At 43.1% G+C, this 17,839-nt stretch overlaps 1 protein-coding gene across 1 annotated transcript in view; it reads left to right on the forward strand.

The window, feature by feature from the left end:
• LOC144766850 (polyserase-2-like) overlaps positions 1 to 17,839 on the forward strand; it is a 1,745,029-nt gene that overhangs the window by 410,471 nt on the left and 1,316,719 nt on the right. The window contains exon 3 of the mRNA XM_078650565.1: positions 17,214 to 17,380. Coding sequence (XP_078506691.1) covers positions 17,214 to 17,380 — 167 coding nt within the window. The remainder of the gene's footprint in view (positions 1 to 17,213; positions 17,381 to 17,839) is intronic.

Raw genomic sequence — 17,839 nt, forward strand, 5'->3', positions numbered from 1 at the left:
ATTTTTAATTGCTAATTAATTAATTTTTAATTGGTAATTAATTTGTCATTGGTATTGTATTTTTATTAATTAATTAATTGATAATTATGTTTATGTTATTAATTTATTTTCCAGAGCGGGTTGTGGGTTTATAGGGGAATAGGGTGGGAAGTAATTTAATTGTAATTAATTATGTTATTTTTTAATTGGTATTTATTTTGAATTAATTGTTAATTCTTTTTTAATTGGTAATTTATTCGTTCTTAATTCGTAATTAATGTTTATTAATTGATTAATTGATAATTATGTTAGTTTAATTAATTTATTTTTTGTAGCGGGTTGTGGGTTTATAGGGGAATAGGGTGGGAAGTAATTTGATTGTAATTAATTAAATATGTTAATTTATTTATTGGTATTCAGTTTGAATTGTTAATTAATTATTAATTATTAATTTTTTAATTAGTAATTTATTTTTATTAATTTATTATTTGATAATTAAGTTAATTCTATTAATTTATCTTCTGTAGTGGATTGTGGGTTTATAGGGGAATAGGGGGGAGTAATTTAATTGTAATTAAGTAAATCATTTGTATTTATTAATTGGTATTTATTTTTAATGTATTAATTAATTGGTAATTAATTTGTATTAATAGGTAAATAATTGTATTTATTAATATTAATTTGTATTTGTAATTGATAAATTATTATATAATATTAAATTTGTAATTTATTTTTATTAATATTTTCTTGGTATTGATATTTAATTAATTGTAAGTAATATATTAAATCTTTACTTTCCCTACTGTTGCACTCTCTGGAGTGGGAATAGTAATTTTTACCCCCCCCTCGCTATCCAACGCTTTCCCTACTGTTGCATTCACTGGAATGGGAATAGTAAATTTTACCCCTACGCTATCCAACACTTTCCCTACTGTTGCACTCTCTGGAGTGGGAATAGTAATTTTTACCCCTACGCTATCCAACGCTTTCCCTACTGTTGCACTCTCTGGAGTGGGAATAGTAATTTTTACCCCTGCGCTATCCAACGCTTTCCCTACTTTTGCACTCTCTGGAGTGGGAATAGTAATTTTTACTCCTGCGCTATCCAACGCTTTTCCTACTGTTGCACTCTCTGGAGTGGGAATAGTATTTTTACCCCTATGCTATCCAACGTTTTCCCTACTGTTGCTCTCTCTGGAGTGGGAATAGTAATTTTTACCCTCCCGCTATCCAACGCTGTCCCTACTGTTGCACTCTCTGGAGTTGGAATAGTAATTTTTACCTCTTCGCTATCCAACGCTTTCCCTACTGTTGCACTCTCTGGAGTGGGAATAGTAATTTTTACCCCTACGCTATCCAACACTTTCCCTACTGTTGCACTCTCTGGAGTGGGAATAGTAATTTTTACCCTCCTGCTATCCAACGCTTTCCCTACTGTTACACTCTCTGGAGTTGGAATAGTAATTTTTACCCCTACGCTATCCAACGCTTTCCCTACTGTTGCACTCTCTGGAGTGGGAATAGTAATTTTCACCCCTACGCTATCCAACACTTTCCCTACTGTTACACTCTCTGGAGTGGGAATAGTAACTTTTACTCTCCCGCTATCCAACGCTTTCCCTACTGTTGCACTGTCTGGAGTGGGAATAGTAATTTTTACACCTACGCTATCCAACGCTTTCCTTACTGTTGCACTCTCTGGAGTGGGAATAGTAATTTTGACCCCTACGCTATCCAACGCTTTCCCTACTGTTGCACTGTCTGGAGTGGAAATAGTAATTTTAACCCTTCCGCTATCCAACGCTTTCCCTACTGTTGTACTCTCTGGAGTGGGAGTAGTAATTTTTACCCCTGCGCTATCCAACGCTTTCCCTACTGTTGCACTCACTGGAGTGGTAATAGTAAATTTTACCCTTTCCGCTATCACACGGTAAAAATATTGTAAATTCTTTATTAATATTACGTTTATATATATGTATATGTATTAACAAATCAATTTGTATGTTTTTTTAATTTACATTAATTATTTATTAATTTTAAGGTTATTTAAGTATTTTAAGTATGTTTAAGTTAATTATATTTATTATTTCATTAATTTTTTATTAATTTAAAGCATTTAAAAAAAATCAATATTTTGACTAATATTTTTTACATCGATATTTTTGATTCGATATTTTCTACCTACCTGTTTAGAGATAGAAGTTCGATATTTTTGTATTCTATATTTTTACCTCGATATTCTTGTAGTTCTATATTTATAGATGTTGTTTTTTGATGCTTCAGATGGAATAATTTTGCTGAAAAATTTTGAAAATTAAAAATCTTTACTTTTTTACATATTTTAAATCGGTAAACTCAAAATACGTTTAACCTGGAAAAAGTTGAATATCATTAAAACATATATTTAAGGAAAATATTACTGTGATATTTTCACGTGATAAATTTAAGAAAATATTATTTAATATTGGGTTTAAAAAACACTGTAACATTTGAAAGTTTATATCCACAGCACGACATTTGTAAAACTTGATTTAAACTTACAAGTCTATATTTTTGAAAGTCATTTATATTTAAAAATGTACTTACATCTGTGAGCTATTAATTCAAAAGTATAAACAATGTTAACAAATGATGGTAATGATTTCGAAAATCTGAAAAATAATAGTGTTTGATATTTATTACTAATAGTACAATTTAAAAAAAAAAGCTATGTTTACTTGTGTTTTAATGCAAACTTACTTGTATTTATGAATGGATTTCTCTTTGTTTGACTCGAGCTCGTCTCTGTGGTCAGAGGGTCAGTTATTTGCTACTGCTCTTTCTGGTAGTTGAATTACAACTGATTTCAAAATGGTGTCTGACTCGTATTTATACGTTTCTGTGACTGATTTCTTAATTTTTTTGAAAAGCATTGTTTAAATATGTATTTTTTTTACATGTGAGAACGTGTAATTTAAAATATACATTTAAAAGTGTGTGTGTTTTTCTTTGAGATAGCGTTTTGTCCTGCATTTTGTTTATAGTCTCTCGGTGTTGATTTTATGAAAAGAGTTGTAGGACTCTGTTTTTGGCTTTCTTTCTAAAATGGCGGGTATGTGTTTGTTTTTCTGTTCATATTATTAAAAGTTATTTTTTTACTATGATTTATTTTATTTAAAAAAATAAAAAATTCGTAATACATTTGATATGCATTGATGTACACTGAAAATATGTATTTTTAAAATTGCGATTTTTTTAATACTCAAGTATTAATTTTAATACTCGAGTATTAATTTATTTAAAATCCGTGCTATTTTGAATAATTACCGTTAAGATTTTTACTACATTTTATACACTTCCCCACCCAAAACCCCTATTTTCCCTGCATCCCGTGCCAGGAGTTATTTTACAAAATTAAAAAATATTTATAAAATTCATAATATATGCGTTGTCTTGGTATGCGTTATATTTGTTTTCGTTGTAATGGTACTTTTTCATTAGTATTATTAATTCGCGTTGTAATGGTATGCGTTGTAAAAACATGCGTTGTAAAGGTATGCGTTGTATCGTCATACATCCCACCACATAGGGTACGTTAAGTCCCAAGATATGGGGAACCCTCTTTGGAAGAACTTCCACAGCAAAGGAAAAAACAAAAAGAACCTCTGGGAAAGAAACCCCCGTGGAAGGCTTGTTAAGCAGCCCAAGACAGAACAGAAGGCCTAATCTCAGGGCCAAGTCTGTGAAACAACTCCTTCAAAAACACACACACACACAACAAGGGGCCGTCCAGCAGCCAACAACACCACAGTCCCAGTAAGGAGGACTCAGATGGCCATAAAACGCGCTCCACAGCAAGGGCAAATGGCCCACAGAAAAGCCCAGAACCATCTCAACTCAGCAGTCACTGAGGAGGGGAAGGAGGTGGAGGAGGATAGGGCGGAGGAGGAGGAGGAGGAGGAGGACGGAGCCCGGCTAGGAACCTTTGGATGCAAAGTCAGCCGGGGCATGGAATAACAAGCTGCCATCAAACGGAAGATCAATCATCCGCCCCTGGATATTTTCAGGGAACACGCCAACCTGAAGCCAAGCTTGGTGGCTGAGGAAGCCATGGCACTGCCCAGCACCTCTGAGATGTCCAGAGCAGAGTGGAGGATAAATACCGCTAGCTCCCGGCCATCCAGCGCATGATGCTGTAAATCCACCTGAACCGTCTCTTGGGAAGCAGTGGATCCCAAGGACTCAGCCGAGTCCCACAAACAAGAGGAGGCCCATGCCAACACACATAAGGTGTTAAGGGCCCATAGGGCAGCGCTGGTCGAAGCAAACATGTTGCGTCCCCAAGAGTTTAACCAGCAGGCCTCCCGGGATGGCGAAGTCAACAGTGACGGCAGGGAGGGAAGAGCAGTCTGCAAAAGTGGACTGGAGGCAGAGGGGTGGAGGGAAAGACAAGCCGGGTCACGCGGCGTCGGGAGGTGCCGGTGCAAAAGGTGGTGAGGCACCAGAACCCCTGAGGTGTGGCGCCTCCAAGCCCCCATCAGGGAAAAAAGGAGCGAACCCTCAAAGTTAAGCAAGATTTCCCTCCCTCCAGAGCCCTGGTGGAGAACCTTCAAAAGATGGTCCACCGGAAAGTGAGCAACCGGGTCACCCATGCGCAAAATGCCCACTGCATGAGCGAAGGCCTCACCCGCCTCCGTAGGGGCCCACAGTGGAGAAAGTAGCTCCTCCGCGGGTGACGGCTGCAGACTATGGCGGCCGTCCCTGAAGCCAAGCAGGGAGGGCAAAGGCCAGACCTGGAAGTCGGGAGGAACTGAAGAATGGGGACCCTGCCGCTCCTCCAACGAACACCTCAGCCTCGAAAATGGCAGGGATGATGCCGGTGAAAAGGACACCACGCGGCGGCCTGTCTCCTGGGAGGGTGACACCAAAATGCAACCAACCTCTGGAGAAAAGGGTGCGTCTGAAGACGAGTCCGCGGCCCGACCCCTGTTCGGAGCCGTAGAGTCTGCTGCCCGAGGCGGAACGTTGCCACCATCCGGTGCCAACGGTAATGCCGCAGAAGGCACCTCGAAGCCACACCGCGCTGGGGACCGGAGCGGGGCTAGATCCGAGGTGGCCAAGGGGTGGCGCCGGCTCGACCTCCGCCGAGGCAGCCGCCTGCGTGAAAAAAGGAGAGGGACCAGGGGAAAAACACTTAATCCTTCGCCAGCCTCTGCCGAACATGTGTTGGTGGTGGCCCGGAAAACCATACGGCGCCGCCAGAGCTGACTCAACCTCTGACTTGCCCTCCGAAGAGGCAGCTGCCTTCGTGGAGGGGTGAGAAAGGCCCGGAGCAGGACGAGGGGTCCCCATCCAGCCTCGACCCAGAGCGGGACAAGGATGGTCCACCGAGGCGTGGCGGCGTCACCTCAGCCGTGGGCAAGTTCGAGCCCCGGGGACCTCCTGCAACACCACAGGGACTCCCGCAGGAATTTGCGGCAAGGCAGAGGCACCGTGGTCTGAAGGAGAGACCCCCTTAGAGCTGCACCCCGACAGTATCACATCCTCCAAGCCTGGATCTGAACCAGTCGTCACCGGGGCCGGCACCGCGGAGGGCCCTGCACAAGGCAAAGGATCCATTGACGCCCCAGGAGGGGAAGGAGGAGGACCCGCCAGCGAGGCCTGCAAAGCCGCCGCATGTGACTCCATCTGGACTCTCGATCCTCAGTCACCGGGAAATGGTGGATAGGAGGTCAACACGCGGGGCTGCATCACCCGTGGAGAGCCCACACCCCCAGCAGGCTGAACACCAGCCCCCGGGCACAAACTGCAACACTTACCCATCGGGGAGTGATGCTCTTGCGACATCGGAGAAGGGCGAGGACGACAACAACGGCCGTATCTGAAGCCGTCTGCCGAGTCTGAACGAGGATTGGAAGTCGACCTTGAGAGGCGCGCTGAGAGAAGTTTCATGCTGCGCTCTCGCCGGGATTTCGGCTTCAACTGTTGGCACGCCTCACAGTCGGTGGTGCCATGATCCTCGCTCAAACACCACATACAAATGAGGTGAGGGCCCGTCGGCGACATAAGACGCCCACACGACGTGCAAGTCTTGAAACCCGAAGGCATTCGCACACTGTTCCAGCAAAAAGTAGACAATGGGGAAGAAAAAAGAGGGCCCCAAACAGGCCCGTAACAGAGACCAGATCCGAGTTGCACGCGGAAAAGGAAAAAAATTAGGTAGGCGCGCCGGGGTGGGGCTTTTGTGACCTCGCTGACGTCACGTACGCAGACAACGACTGGGCGGAGTCGCGTGATGCCGCGCCGCCCCCGGTGCGCAGGAATGCTGTGGCAAAAAGTTTCCAGATTCCGTCTCCCTCCTGGGGATAATTCTACGAGAAGGAATCTGTAGCTAGTAGTCTCTATCAGATAAGTATAAGCGTAAGTAAAGGTAGAAGAGATTCTAGATAATATACTTGAGAATGCTAGTAGTCAACCAACCTGTACTGCTCATGATGGCAATCACCAAATTGATAACTTAATGAATAAAGCTGTGATGTTAGAGAAGAGCCCCAAACCTTTACATGATCCCATACAGGTTATCTATGATACAGCTCAATAAGTAAAAGGCTCAGTGGGCTCAGCTAAAAGGATAGACCAGGAAGTATTCCCTATTTTCAAAACCCAATTAATTGATGAGAAAGACAATGTCTTAGGAGCCTCATACCTGGAAAAAAATGGCAGCAATGGGAAAAAGGAAAATAATAGAGGGAAAAGAATAAATCAACCCGAAGATTCTCAAAAAAGAAGCTAAGGAGAATTTGTTTTAAAATTAGTACGATGACTTCTTCCCAGCCTCTGCAAAATACATCACAATATATGAAGCTGAAAGATGAAATTGATTTTGGGAACCCTGAGAATAAAGATTTAACAACAGAGTCAATGATGGTCTATGAGGCCTCCCCCTCGAATATTGCATACCGCATAAGAGATTGTGCTACTACTGTAATAGAGGGGTTTCCATTACTTATAACAGCAGAGCAGTCAAGGCCTTTTAACCCTCTCTCATCAGTACTTAACCCCTTGGCTGTCCCCTTCCCTGACACTGTAAAAATGAGAGGTAAACCAGAGATAACTGGTGTTGAATGCCTCTGGGCAAGTATCGACACACTCCAGTTAGATTGTATTCCTCTGTTTGATACAGATTTAATATTAATTAGGACTTTGCTTCTTAAATGTTTCTTGGAGATTGAAAGTTTGAAACTTATACAAAGTAGTGATATAAGTTTAGCCTCAATTTTAAATACAGAAGTCGGTTATAAGTCCATGGTAAGGTTTAATTCCAAAATTATTGCAAACCTTATATTACAATGGTCAGAAGGACTACAAAGCAGGGGGATTGATGTCATTCAATTCTTTGAGATACCCTGAAATAGAGCCCTCAATAATAGGTCTCTGTCAACTCACTCACTTTCAGATAGTATAGATTGCTCGCATGAAACAGAGGAATAAAGAATTTTCATTACAAAAAATGTTAGACAAGCGAAACTTAAAGAGTGCCCCCCCCCTTTCCTTTAAATGGAATTCTAAAGAAGAGAGTCCAAAATGGAACTGGTTACCCGGTGTAGTATCGAGCAGATCCAACAGTAAACATCTACAACAGCCATCCTTCTAGCAATGAACTAAAAATAATATCTGGGAATGCTGCATTAATAAAGAATAGTAAGGAGGAGTTACAGTATTTATGCGCGTTAGATGCAAACATGATTTGTCTTCAGGAGACCGGGTGTACAGAGGAACTGCTATGTAAGGATTATTTTATTTTAGACTGTAAAGCAACCCTGTTCAGGAGGGGACATGCAAAGGGAGGGGTGGCCTGCTTACTGTCAAATAAGATAAAATGGAATTATGATTACTATAAAGATCCCAGTAATCTTTTTTTGGCAATTACGTTGTATAATCTTGATAATAATGTAAAAAGTCCACCACTAATGTTGATAAATGCATATATACTGCCAGATGCTTCCCCCTCATAGAGTCCTGGTAGGGGGAGCTGAATTGTAAAATCTCTAACTCTACTTTGGACATATTCCAAAATAGAGAAAAGAAAAATCTCTGCAGATCCCACAAGCGCTCTTTTCACAAAATATTTGAACAAATAAGAGAGGGAAAATTCTTTTTTATTTTTTTATTAATCTTTTTATTAACAGACATCAGCTTATTGATCGCAATACAGAGGAAGTAATAAATCAGGCAACATGGAGACAATAGGTAAAAATCAGTTAATACAAACTGTCACTTGGAATATGTAGGGGGAAGGGGGGGTCACCACAACTGACAGTGAGGGGCGGCTGACGGTAAACAACGTTTACCACAAATCTTTCTCCCCACAGGGAATGACAACGCGGTCGTTATAACGACTGCGTTGTGATTCCGCATACCATTACTCCGCAAGTCGGAACAACGTCTTTTTATTAGTTTTTCTATCCAATGGAGTGTGCCCCCAACAAGCAATATTCAAACAGCAATGATCATAGGTATACAAGTCTCTGCCGAGGGTGTCCTTCAACGATCTATAAAACATCCAAACCAACAACCCCCGCCTCCTGCCACCCCCCACCCCTGCACCACCCTACCGCTTTAAATACTAAACAGGCATATATACATATGATCACATCTCCACGCTGGCAAATCCGCAAATTAACGTGGAAAGTTATGTAATGGTGAGTCTGTCTATGAGATCTTGATTCGTGGACGTGGAAAAGATAGAAAGATCAACGCCCCGGTACTTGGCCCATGCAGTCCAGATTTTCCCGTGCTTCTGCGGGCAACCCCTGGCCTGAAACACTGCCACTTCGGCAGACATATATTTATCTAATACAGATTTCCAGGCCGCCACCCCGGGGGGAGAAGAGGACTTCCATTGTTGGGCTATGTTGCTTTTGGCCAGTGTGAGAGCCAGAAAAAGTAGGTGTCTTTTATATATGTTCCCCCTATTTCATCAGTACTGTGGAGGAGGGTCAGGCGTGGATCAGCTGGGAGGTCCCACCCCAGTACCTGCCCCAGGCAAGTCAGTACTCCCGACCAAAAATGATGTAACGCCGTGCAGCCCCAGACCGTGTGTAAAAAGGATCCGTATTCCGACTGGCATCTGAGGCATGCGGGGGATGGAATAGCCCCCATCTTCCAGAGACGGAGGCGGGTATATTACACCCGATGCAGGTATATAAGCTGTATCAGTCTATATCTAGATGACACTGCTGAACTCCTAGGACTGGCAAGAGCCTCGGTCCAGTCATTATCAGAAAGGGTCGGTACATCCGCCTCCCATGCTGCCCGCATCCGGTGCAGATTCTTCTCAGTATGTGTGGTCAACGTCTGATAGAGCTGACGTATTTTGTGTTCCCCCAGATCACCCATTAAAAGTCTACCCTCCAGGGGATGGAATTCTGGCAGCGTCGTAAGGTTTTTAATCAGGGGAGACAGAGCGTGGCGCAGCTGGAGATATTTATGTAATTGGGATTTGTGTAGGTCAAACTCCTCCTGCAGCCTTTGAAAGGATTTAAGTGTGGGACCGCGCATCCCATCACCCAGTGTCGAGATCCCTATTGTATCCCACCAACATAACCCAGGCAAAGCCGCGACCGATCGGAGGCATGTGCCCCACCAGAGGGGCATCTCGCACGTCACCATACCCCACCAACCCATGGACTTCGAAACACTTCTCCATATCTGGATCACCGTGCAACAGGCCGGAGGGAGAGCTTCCAGGATGGAGTTACTATACAAGAGATCCAGCAGTGGATAGACCTCTAGAAAGAGCCGCTCCACCGCGCAAGCCGGATCGCCCTGCAGATTATACCACCATTCATTGATAACCAGCAGTTGGGATGCCCAGTAATAAGATCGTACGTCTGCCGCCGCGATACCACCACAGTAAGAAGATTGGACACAGGTCACCAGAGCCACCCGGACCGCCCCGCCAACCCACAGGAAATTGTTCAGGAGAGCATTCACTTGATGGAACCAGGACGGAGGGATGGGATAAGGGTAGTTTTGCAATCTGTATAATAAGCGCGGCAATGACACCATTACCCATCACAGTTTTAAAACAAAATAGTATACTGTGGAGCAAAATTGTTTATCCGGTTTTCAAGTATTGCTATGCTAACAAAATCGTTCCCCCGTCTTGGAAAGGGAATATATTAGTCCCTCTGTTTAAGAAAGGAGATCAAGATGCCCCACACAACTATCGTCAAATAGCACTTCTTGACACAGTGGTAAAGTTTTTGCTAAATGCCTCTTGATCCAAATTAATGATTGGGTGGATACGGCTAAAATGTTGCAGTTGGAACAAACATTGTTTAGGACAAAGCATGGAACAATTAATAACCTAACTGCACCACAGGTAATAAACGAAAAATATGTTAAAGTTAGAGGAGGAAGGGTGTATACAGCCTTTATAGACTTCTCCACAGCATTTGATAAAGTATATTGTCATCTGCTGTGTAAAAAACTGTCGGACTTGGGTTTGCCGGCCATCCTCCTGGAGTTAGTGTGTGCTCTTCATACGGACACTTGGTGCAGAGTCCTAATGGGAGAGGAAAGAGGTCTCTCCCCAACCATCCCTGCTGCAAAAGGCCTAAAATAAGGATGTTTATTGGCTCATCTACTTTTCTCCCTATATATCTCAGACCTTCCTCACGATTTGGCTCAAAGTGAGGGCATTGCCCCGTTACTGGAGGGGAAACCGATTGATTGTTTACTTTATGCAGACAACATATTGGATCTAACGCATAGGGGATTAAATAGTTTTCTGCAGACACTACAAACATTTTTAGAGGCCCACTATTTAAAGATTAATATGTCTAAAAGTAAAATCATGTGCATGCACAGAAGAAAGAAAAAAGTTGCAGTATGGGAATTTTGTATGGTCCGGGTGTGGCTAAAAACTGGAACTTGTAAAACTCTTATGTTTTCTTGGAAAAAACAGTGTGTAGCAACCTAAGTGACAAATCCCATATAGAAAATAACATCCATAAGCTACTACACAGGGGAAAAGCTTGGGCTCCCTCTATAGATGTACTGGAAAAAGACACTTTGCACTTTTATTAGAGGTTTGTCGTGCAAAAATTCCAGCTTTGCTGTTGTACGGTGTTGAATTGCTTGATGTAAAAAAATGTTTTTTTTTTAATACAACAGAAGGCAAAATGTTAAGGAGCCTAGCCTCAGTTAACTCTGCTTGCCCTGTGGCTGCACTAAGGTTAGAATTTGGTTTAAGAAGTAGTTGGGTGCAGGGTCTTGCAGGTAAAGGGCCATGCGTTGTAAGCCTGGTAAAGGGTGATCCTGGCACTCTAAGATTTTTAATCCAGAAAGAAATATTAGAAAGTTTAACGGAGCAGTCATTAATTCTTAAAAATGTTAGAATTGCGGTTGACTTACTACAACTGGATGAGTCTCTGCTTTTCACCCTATCGCCATATCAATTATCGGCCACTTTGAAGCAGGCCACTTGGAAATTAAGGTTCACCAGGGACATGGAAGCTTGTATCTTAACACCTTGAACGCTATGGGGATTTTTCCCCTGTGCTGGAAAAGCAGCAGATGCACTTTACATGACGAGCTGGGCTCGTCATGAGCGTAGCAGGAGGCTACTGCATGACGAGCCCAGCTCGTCATGAGCGTCGAAGGGGTTAAACAGTGGTATCCACCAGGCCATAGACTCCTGTGTGATAAATAAGGTACAGGCTTATATTTCCTGGAACCTGCCCCATGGAGTGTGCCACTTTTGGCTATTATTGAGGCAGGGTATGCTCCCTTTAAACAATGTACTGTCTAAATGGTATGGTTCTTCTCTGATTTGTAATCTGTGTACTAATTTCATCCAGGACGTTAATCATGTGCTATTTATTTGCCCCGCTTTATCATTGTGTCGGCGTAAATTGGTGAGATCAATTTGTCTACAAATATCTATTCTTTCGGCCTCTGCACTAACTGATTCTATTTATGAGTCACCAAATGAAATGTTTTGTCATAGGATTTGTAACTTTTTAAAGTGTTTTTTAAATTTGTATTAACGCACATTATTTGAAGAATGCAATTATTAACTTTGGTTTTACCTGATGTTGTATAGTATTAAGGGCATAAATGATATTTTAATTTTTCCTATTGTATAAACTATTTTTTTATGTATTTGGAGATTTTTTACTGTCGTCTTTCTCTTATGATTGTAGAAACCTTGCTGCACATTTTTTAAATTATCTTGTTGGCTTCTTAGTTTATGTGGATCTCTTTGGAGTTCCAAGATCATAAATAAATGAAACTTGAAACTTGAAACTTGTGAGCCACTTGGAACTTGCTGATCCCAACACTGCAGCGTTTTTGAGGACTACATTGGCTGCCGCTGCCAAAGCTTGTTGATGCCCCTGCCGGACACTGACCCCCTGGCTCTCCATATCCAACATGGGAAAGCACATGAATGGCTCCTGGTCTTCCACATCGTCGCTGGTCTGCACAGCTGCTACTTCAAGGGCACCGTCAACTCTCCTGCATCTATCAACATTTGAGGACATCCATCTCCCGTGCCTCCTGCTCACTCCTGTTTGGCATAAACACTGTCCCATCTGCTTGCAGGTTCTTCTCATCTTAAATACACCTCTGAGTTCTTCCGGACTCCTTCATCTTCTTCTCCAGCTGCAGTTTTCCTGAAGTCCTCCATTGTAATCTTGAGCAGTTTCGGATGTCACTTCACACCTATGCACCCAGCTTCCCTGGTGTAGGTATCCTGGTCCCTGGAGTTCCCACAGGTGGGATGACTCTCCAACCTGCCATCTTCCACAGGGTTTTTTGCAGGGTCCACTGGGAAGGGTCCTACTTCTTTAAAACTGCAACCTGCGACTTACCTATTGACTTGTATTGATCCTGCAGTTGTGTTCACGCTCTGCACACTGCCTCCGGGGGGATCCTGGGTACTTACCTTGGGTGGATCAGTGGATCCCCAACACTTCTACGTCTTCTAGGTCCAGTCTTGACCTAGGTCGTGGTTCGCAACCCACTATTTTAGTATATTGTTTGTCTCCCCTGGAGACGAACCTGTGTATTATCAAAGTATTGTGTGTATTGTGAATATATCTCTGGGTAGGAGATATTGCAATGTCTTAGTGAGTGTTTGTATACTTATCATATTTTCATACCTACACTCTGTGATTCTTTTTCCCTAAACCTATACCATAAGATTAAGTACTTGTAAAACAAGCTGTTTTACACTCCTTCTTGACTAAACCTGAAGCCTGCCACTTAGAGAGCTTTCTATAGTTGTCTAAAAACCACTAAAATCACCATAAGGATTGCCTGGATTACTGCAGGGTGCTACACTTACATAAGTGAACGTCATGTACTAAGCCAGCCTCTCACAGTGATATTACCCTTCAGGGCCCTAGTTGTATAAACAAACCAATGTCAGTCAACTTCATGGCTCAGTGCTTCTGACGTGGAAAACCATTAAAAGCACTGACGTTAGCGTGCCGAGGTAGTGCCTACATAAATGAAGCAGACATCACAATGATGGAGATGCTGCCACCGACGTCACGTGGAGTCGACTGATGCCATCTATGGGAGCGCAGGGGTACTGCTTAAGAAAAATCTTCCTGATCCAATCTTACGCCTGTTAAGTTCACAGGTAAGGAAAATGTGGCTAGAACAGGTAAGGCATTTTCCCGAAGGTAACTTGTCCATTACTGTACTAGTTCTATCTAGACTACACTAATGCAACAGTCTATATCAAAACCTGCCAAATAAATCCTTGAACAAACTTCAAGTGTTCCTGCACTCTGTAGCTCGCATGCTGATAAAGGTCCCCAGACATGGCTTGGCCTCCCAAGCCATTAGTAAACTGCATTGGCTGCATATAAGAAAGCATATAACCTTTAAGGGCCTCTGTACAGCCTACAAAGCACTCCATGGTCTTGGTCCTGCTTATCTTAAAGACAGATGTGGATGGTACCTCCCAGAAAAGATCCTTCACTTCAGTTCAGCAAGAGATTTGGTAGTGCCCACCCACAGATTGGCAAGTTGGAAAGGCAGGAACCGTCGTCAGTTGTACAGCTCAAAATGGAACACCTTCCCTCTGGAGTTAAAATTTGCCCCTTTCCTCATATAGGTTCAGAAAAGTTTTAAAAAACTTTTTTTAAGCACGATTAGTGTCCTTCGATTACCCCCCTATCATTTACCCTTTCTATGCAGTGCCAGGATCCATCCGGGTATTTGTTTGACTTTACAAATATTAAAATTAAATCAAGATGGAGCAACTTGGGGTCTAAGTAATACTGTTAGGAGAAGACTGCAAGAGAACGTTTCCTGTGATGTTTTAGAACGCAGGGTAGACAGGTGTGTCAGTTTACACATAAGGCTTGTAGGAAGCTGGCTTTTTAAATAGTATACCAAAAGAGGTATCCTGTGTGAAGAGTCCAGGTATCCATTTTGAGTGGACAGGAGTGTTAGACACTTGTTGCGGATACAAAGTCAATAAATGATGCATACACTCAAAAAGATCCACATTCATTTAGAAAAGTAACTGGTGTTCTTATATTTTGAAACCAAGAACTTCGTAAAGTGGTAAGTACTGCTCGTAGTAGACTTTTTACAGTTTACAGTTTTAGCAATGTTAACTAACAGTGCGTTTTTACGCATAATGCTTTCCTATGAGAGATAGAACAGTCACTGCATATGTATACATGCAATACTTTTCCGTGGGACCCCATTCGGTCGTGAGTTCGTAGTGGGACAAAGACCAAAGTTCCTCCATTAGATCGGTCTTCTCTACCCTGGTGAGTACAGGTGCAGAGGTGCTGGATGGGGTGGTAGCCTTGCACATTAAGCAGAAGAATGGAGGGGGGGGTCACTTGGAAATAGGTTGCAAAGGGGGACTGGGAACCAAGTCCAGGAGCTCCCAATAGGGACTTATATCATAAGGGTTCTGGGACCATGGGGGAACAGTTGGTTTCCTTAGGCTCGACAGGGCGGCTCTGGAGCAGAGTGTTTGTAGTTGGCTAGCTCTCATGCATTAAGGTGCTCACTATTGTCGTCAGGACCTACAAGGGGGACAAAAACAGGATAGTTGGGCCACTCTAATTGCTAGCCTCTGTGGTGCTTATGTCCCTCATTGACTGGTCATCAGTGAAGTCTGGACTAGACTTTTAACAAACTTTGGTCATGCCAAGAGTTTGGTACCTGGGTATTGGTGCAGAAGGGGTTGAGGAGCTCCTGGCATCTTCAGGCTTGGCAGGAAAATTGATATGACATCCTTGAGTGTGCTGATCTTCTCCGGGGTGACTACTGCTTGGTGGACCCAGCGGACAGCAGCTTTTTTAAACTGGACATTGTGGTCAGTGCCTGCAGGCTGCAGGGAAGTAGCTCCTCTACTCCAAGGTAGATGCTGACTGCTTGTCAAAATGTTGGCAGCCTTCTGGGGCTTGTGAAGGATGCACAGCTGCAGGACATGTCACGTCTTTGCAATTGTTGAGTTCCTGTGCGGAAGACAGGGTTTAGCTCCAAAAGTTCACAGCAGTCTTCATTTCTTGCAGGGATTGACTCTTCAGTGTCCTTGTCATCTTCATAGTCAGTGGAATCTGAAGTTCTGCATTCAGGGTGCCACCTATATACTAAATGTAGTGGCATTAGGGAAGTGCAGAGCAGTAGGCAATGGCTACCTACCCTTGTGGTCACTGTGCCCCCTCTATGACGTGTTCCTGTGGGATGTGGGCATCATCCTGTTCCAGTTTCCTAAATTCTGCCATCATCAAGATGACATAATTTTCCTTCAGTGGGGCACATCAGGCAGCTCACATGGGTGCGGCTCAACGGCCTACTCACATAATAATTTCCCACCTGTCCTGGTGCCAAATGGGCCTCAGGGCAGTGGTGGTATCTCTCAAGTCTGGGGGATGCCAGGGTTGCATAACAAAGGTGGAAGAGGTCTTTAAAGCCTCTAACCATGGTATGCTGCTTGCTAGCCATCCTGTTTGGAGGAGGTGTAAAAACCTCTTGTCAGAGCAGACATTGTTCCTGAGCTCTGAAAGCAGAGATCTCACCTCCTAGGGAGTCAAAAGTGTGTCTGAACTGTACCAGTCAACCAGCACACTAGTGGGTTGGTAAGTTTCAGGGGGTACGTTGAAGGTACCCTCTTGGTGCATGTAATAATAAATCCATCACTGGAACCAGTGTGGCTTTATTAATACGATATGTTTGATACCAAACATCCTTAATTTCAGTGAACCCATTGTGTAGCTGGAGAACTCATATGTACCAGTGTCCAGTACATATACGCTGTTCACTTGCAATGTCTAAGAATCGACTTATACATAACAGGGGTATATCTGCTTCTGAAACTCTATCTGTACATGTAATATAATGCAGCCTGGCTTAGGACTGTAAGGCCTGCTGTAGGGTTGACTACTATTTATTGCAATCAGTGTTTGCATGCATAGCACACAGGGGGTGTGCCTTGTTGTGTTTTCACTTTTGTATGCACCATGTCACACAGCCTGCAGTGGCAGTTTACTTGAGCATGTTGAGGGGTCTCTTGTAGTGGTACAATACATTCTGCTGCCCTAAGGGACCTTCTTTAGTACCCATGCCCTTGTTACCAGGGGTACTATCTACTAGGGACTTACAGGGGTGCTTAACGTGTTGCCAATCGTGTAACAGTTGTACAGTTATAGGGAAAAAAATCTGGCACTGGTGACCTGGTTAGCAGGAACCCAGTGCTCTACTGTCAAAATTGCATAAATCACCGGGCAAAAAAGGGGCACTTTCCCATAAGGATAAAATATTCTACAACTTAGGCTGCCTCCGCAGTTCAGATTCTTTTGTGTTCCTAGAGTGTATGCCTGGGGCTACATCCATCCCTGCTGCTAACCCCTTTTATACTTGGCTGTGTGGGACCTTCAGTTCCAGCCATTCTGCCATACTGATATTGAGACATCCGATAAGGGATTGCCTATGGGTTTGAAGGCCTGGGAAAGGACAGGACTCACAGCAGTAAAGTGCTTTATATTGTGTCTGTCCCCCTACCTGATATCACCTAATCCCTGCCACACATTTTGTTCTCATGCTTGGTCATATATAGAGTATAGAGAGTGTTCTCACTCACAAACATAGAGTATTGTCTACATTCTGATTTGTTGAATGCTTTTTCGCTGATATATTTGGTGAAAGTACTGCTAAAGGCCTATTCAGCTGTAAAGCAGAATAGAACATTAATTCATTTTTCTCCCCAGCCAGCCTTCCTTATCCACGAACACTGCAGAAGGTTGAAATGGAGCTAATAAAATGGAACAAATGTAACTGTATCTTCAACCTGCACAACATATCAGGTCTGACTAACATTATTCAACCAGGGATGATATGCGCTGGTTCCCAGGATGGCGAACGAGGAATATGCTATGTGAGTATTGAAGGTCAGTGGTAGGTTACTGGATTTGCAGGGAGTACAAACTGGAATTTTCATCTGTTGTGATTCTTACTTCTTCACAATGGAACTGTTGTTTTGCTGCCCTACATCTATACCTGAGAAATCTACAAGATCTGTCCTAATCTGAGCTTTTTCAGTACTGTTGACTCCCTCTCTACTTTCAAGTCCTAATCCATGTATCAGGATTTGCTGTGGTATGAAACATTGTAAATCTTCACACTGGAAGGTCAGTATACATTGGAGTTCTCAGGTATGAAACAATCGCAGCATGCCCTGAGGGTCAGACCTTGGGAGTTCAGATGCTGAGACATGATGATAGAGATTAACAGTTCCCAAGAATGGACTTATCCTATGAAACCTTTGACTCAGGGTAAGAACTTCAGTGATGTCAGACAAGGGTGATAGCACATCCTGAAAGTTCCATGTGAGTGT

This window comes from Lissotriton helveticus, chromosome 7 (genome assembly GCF_964261635.1).
Source record: "Lissotriton helveticus chromosome 7, aLisHel1.1, whole genome shotgun sequence".
Taxonomy (NCBI): domain Eukaryota; kingdom Metazoa; phylum Chordata; class Amphibia; order Caudata; family Salamandridae; genus Lissotriton; species Lissotriton helveticus.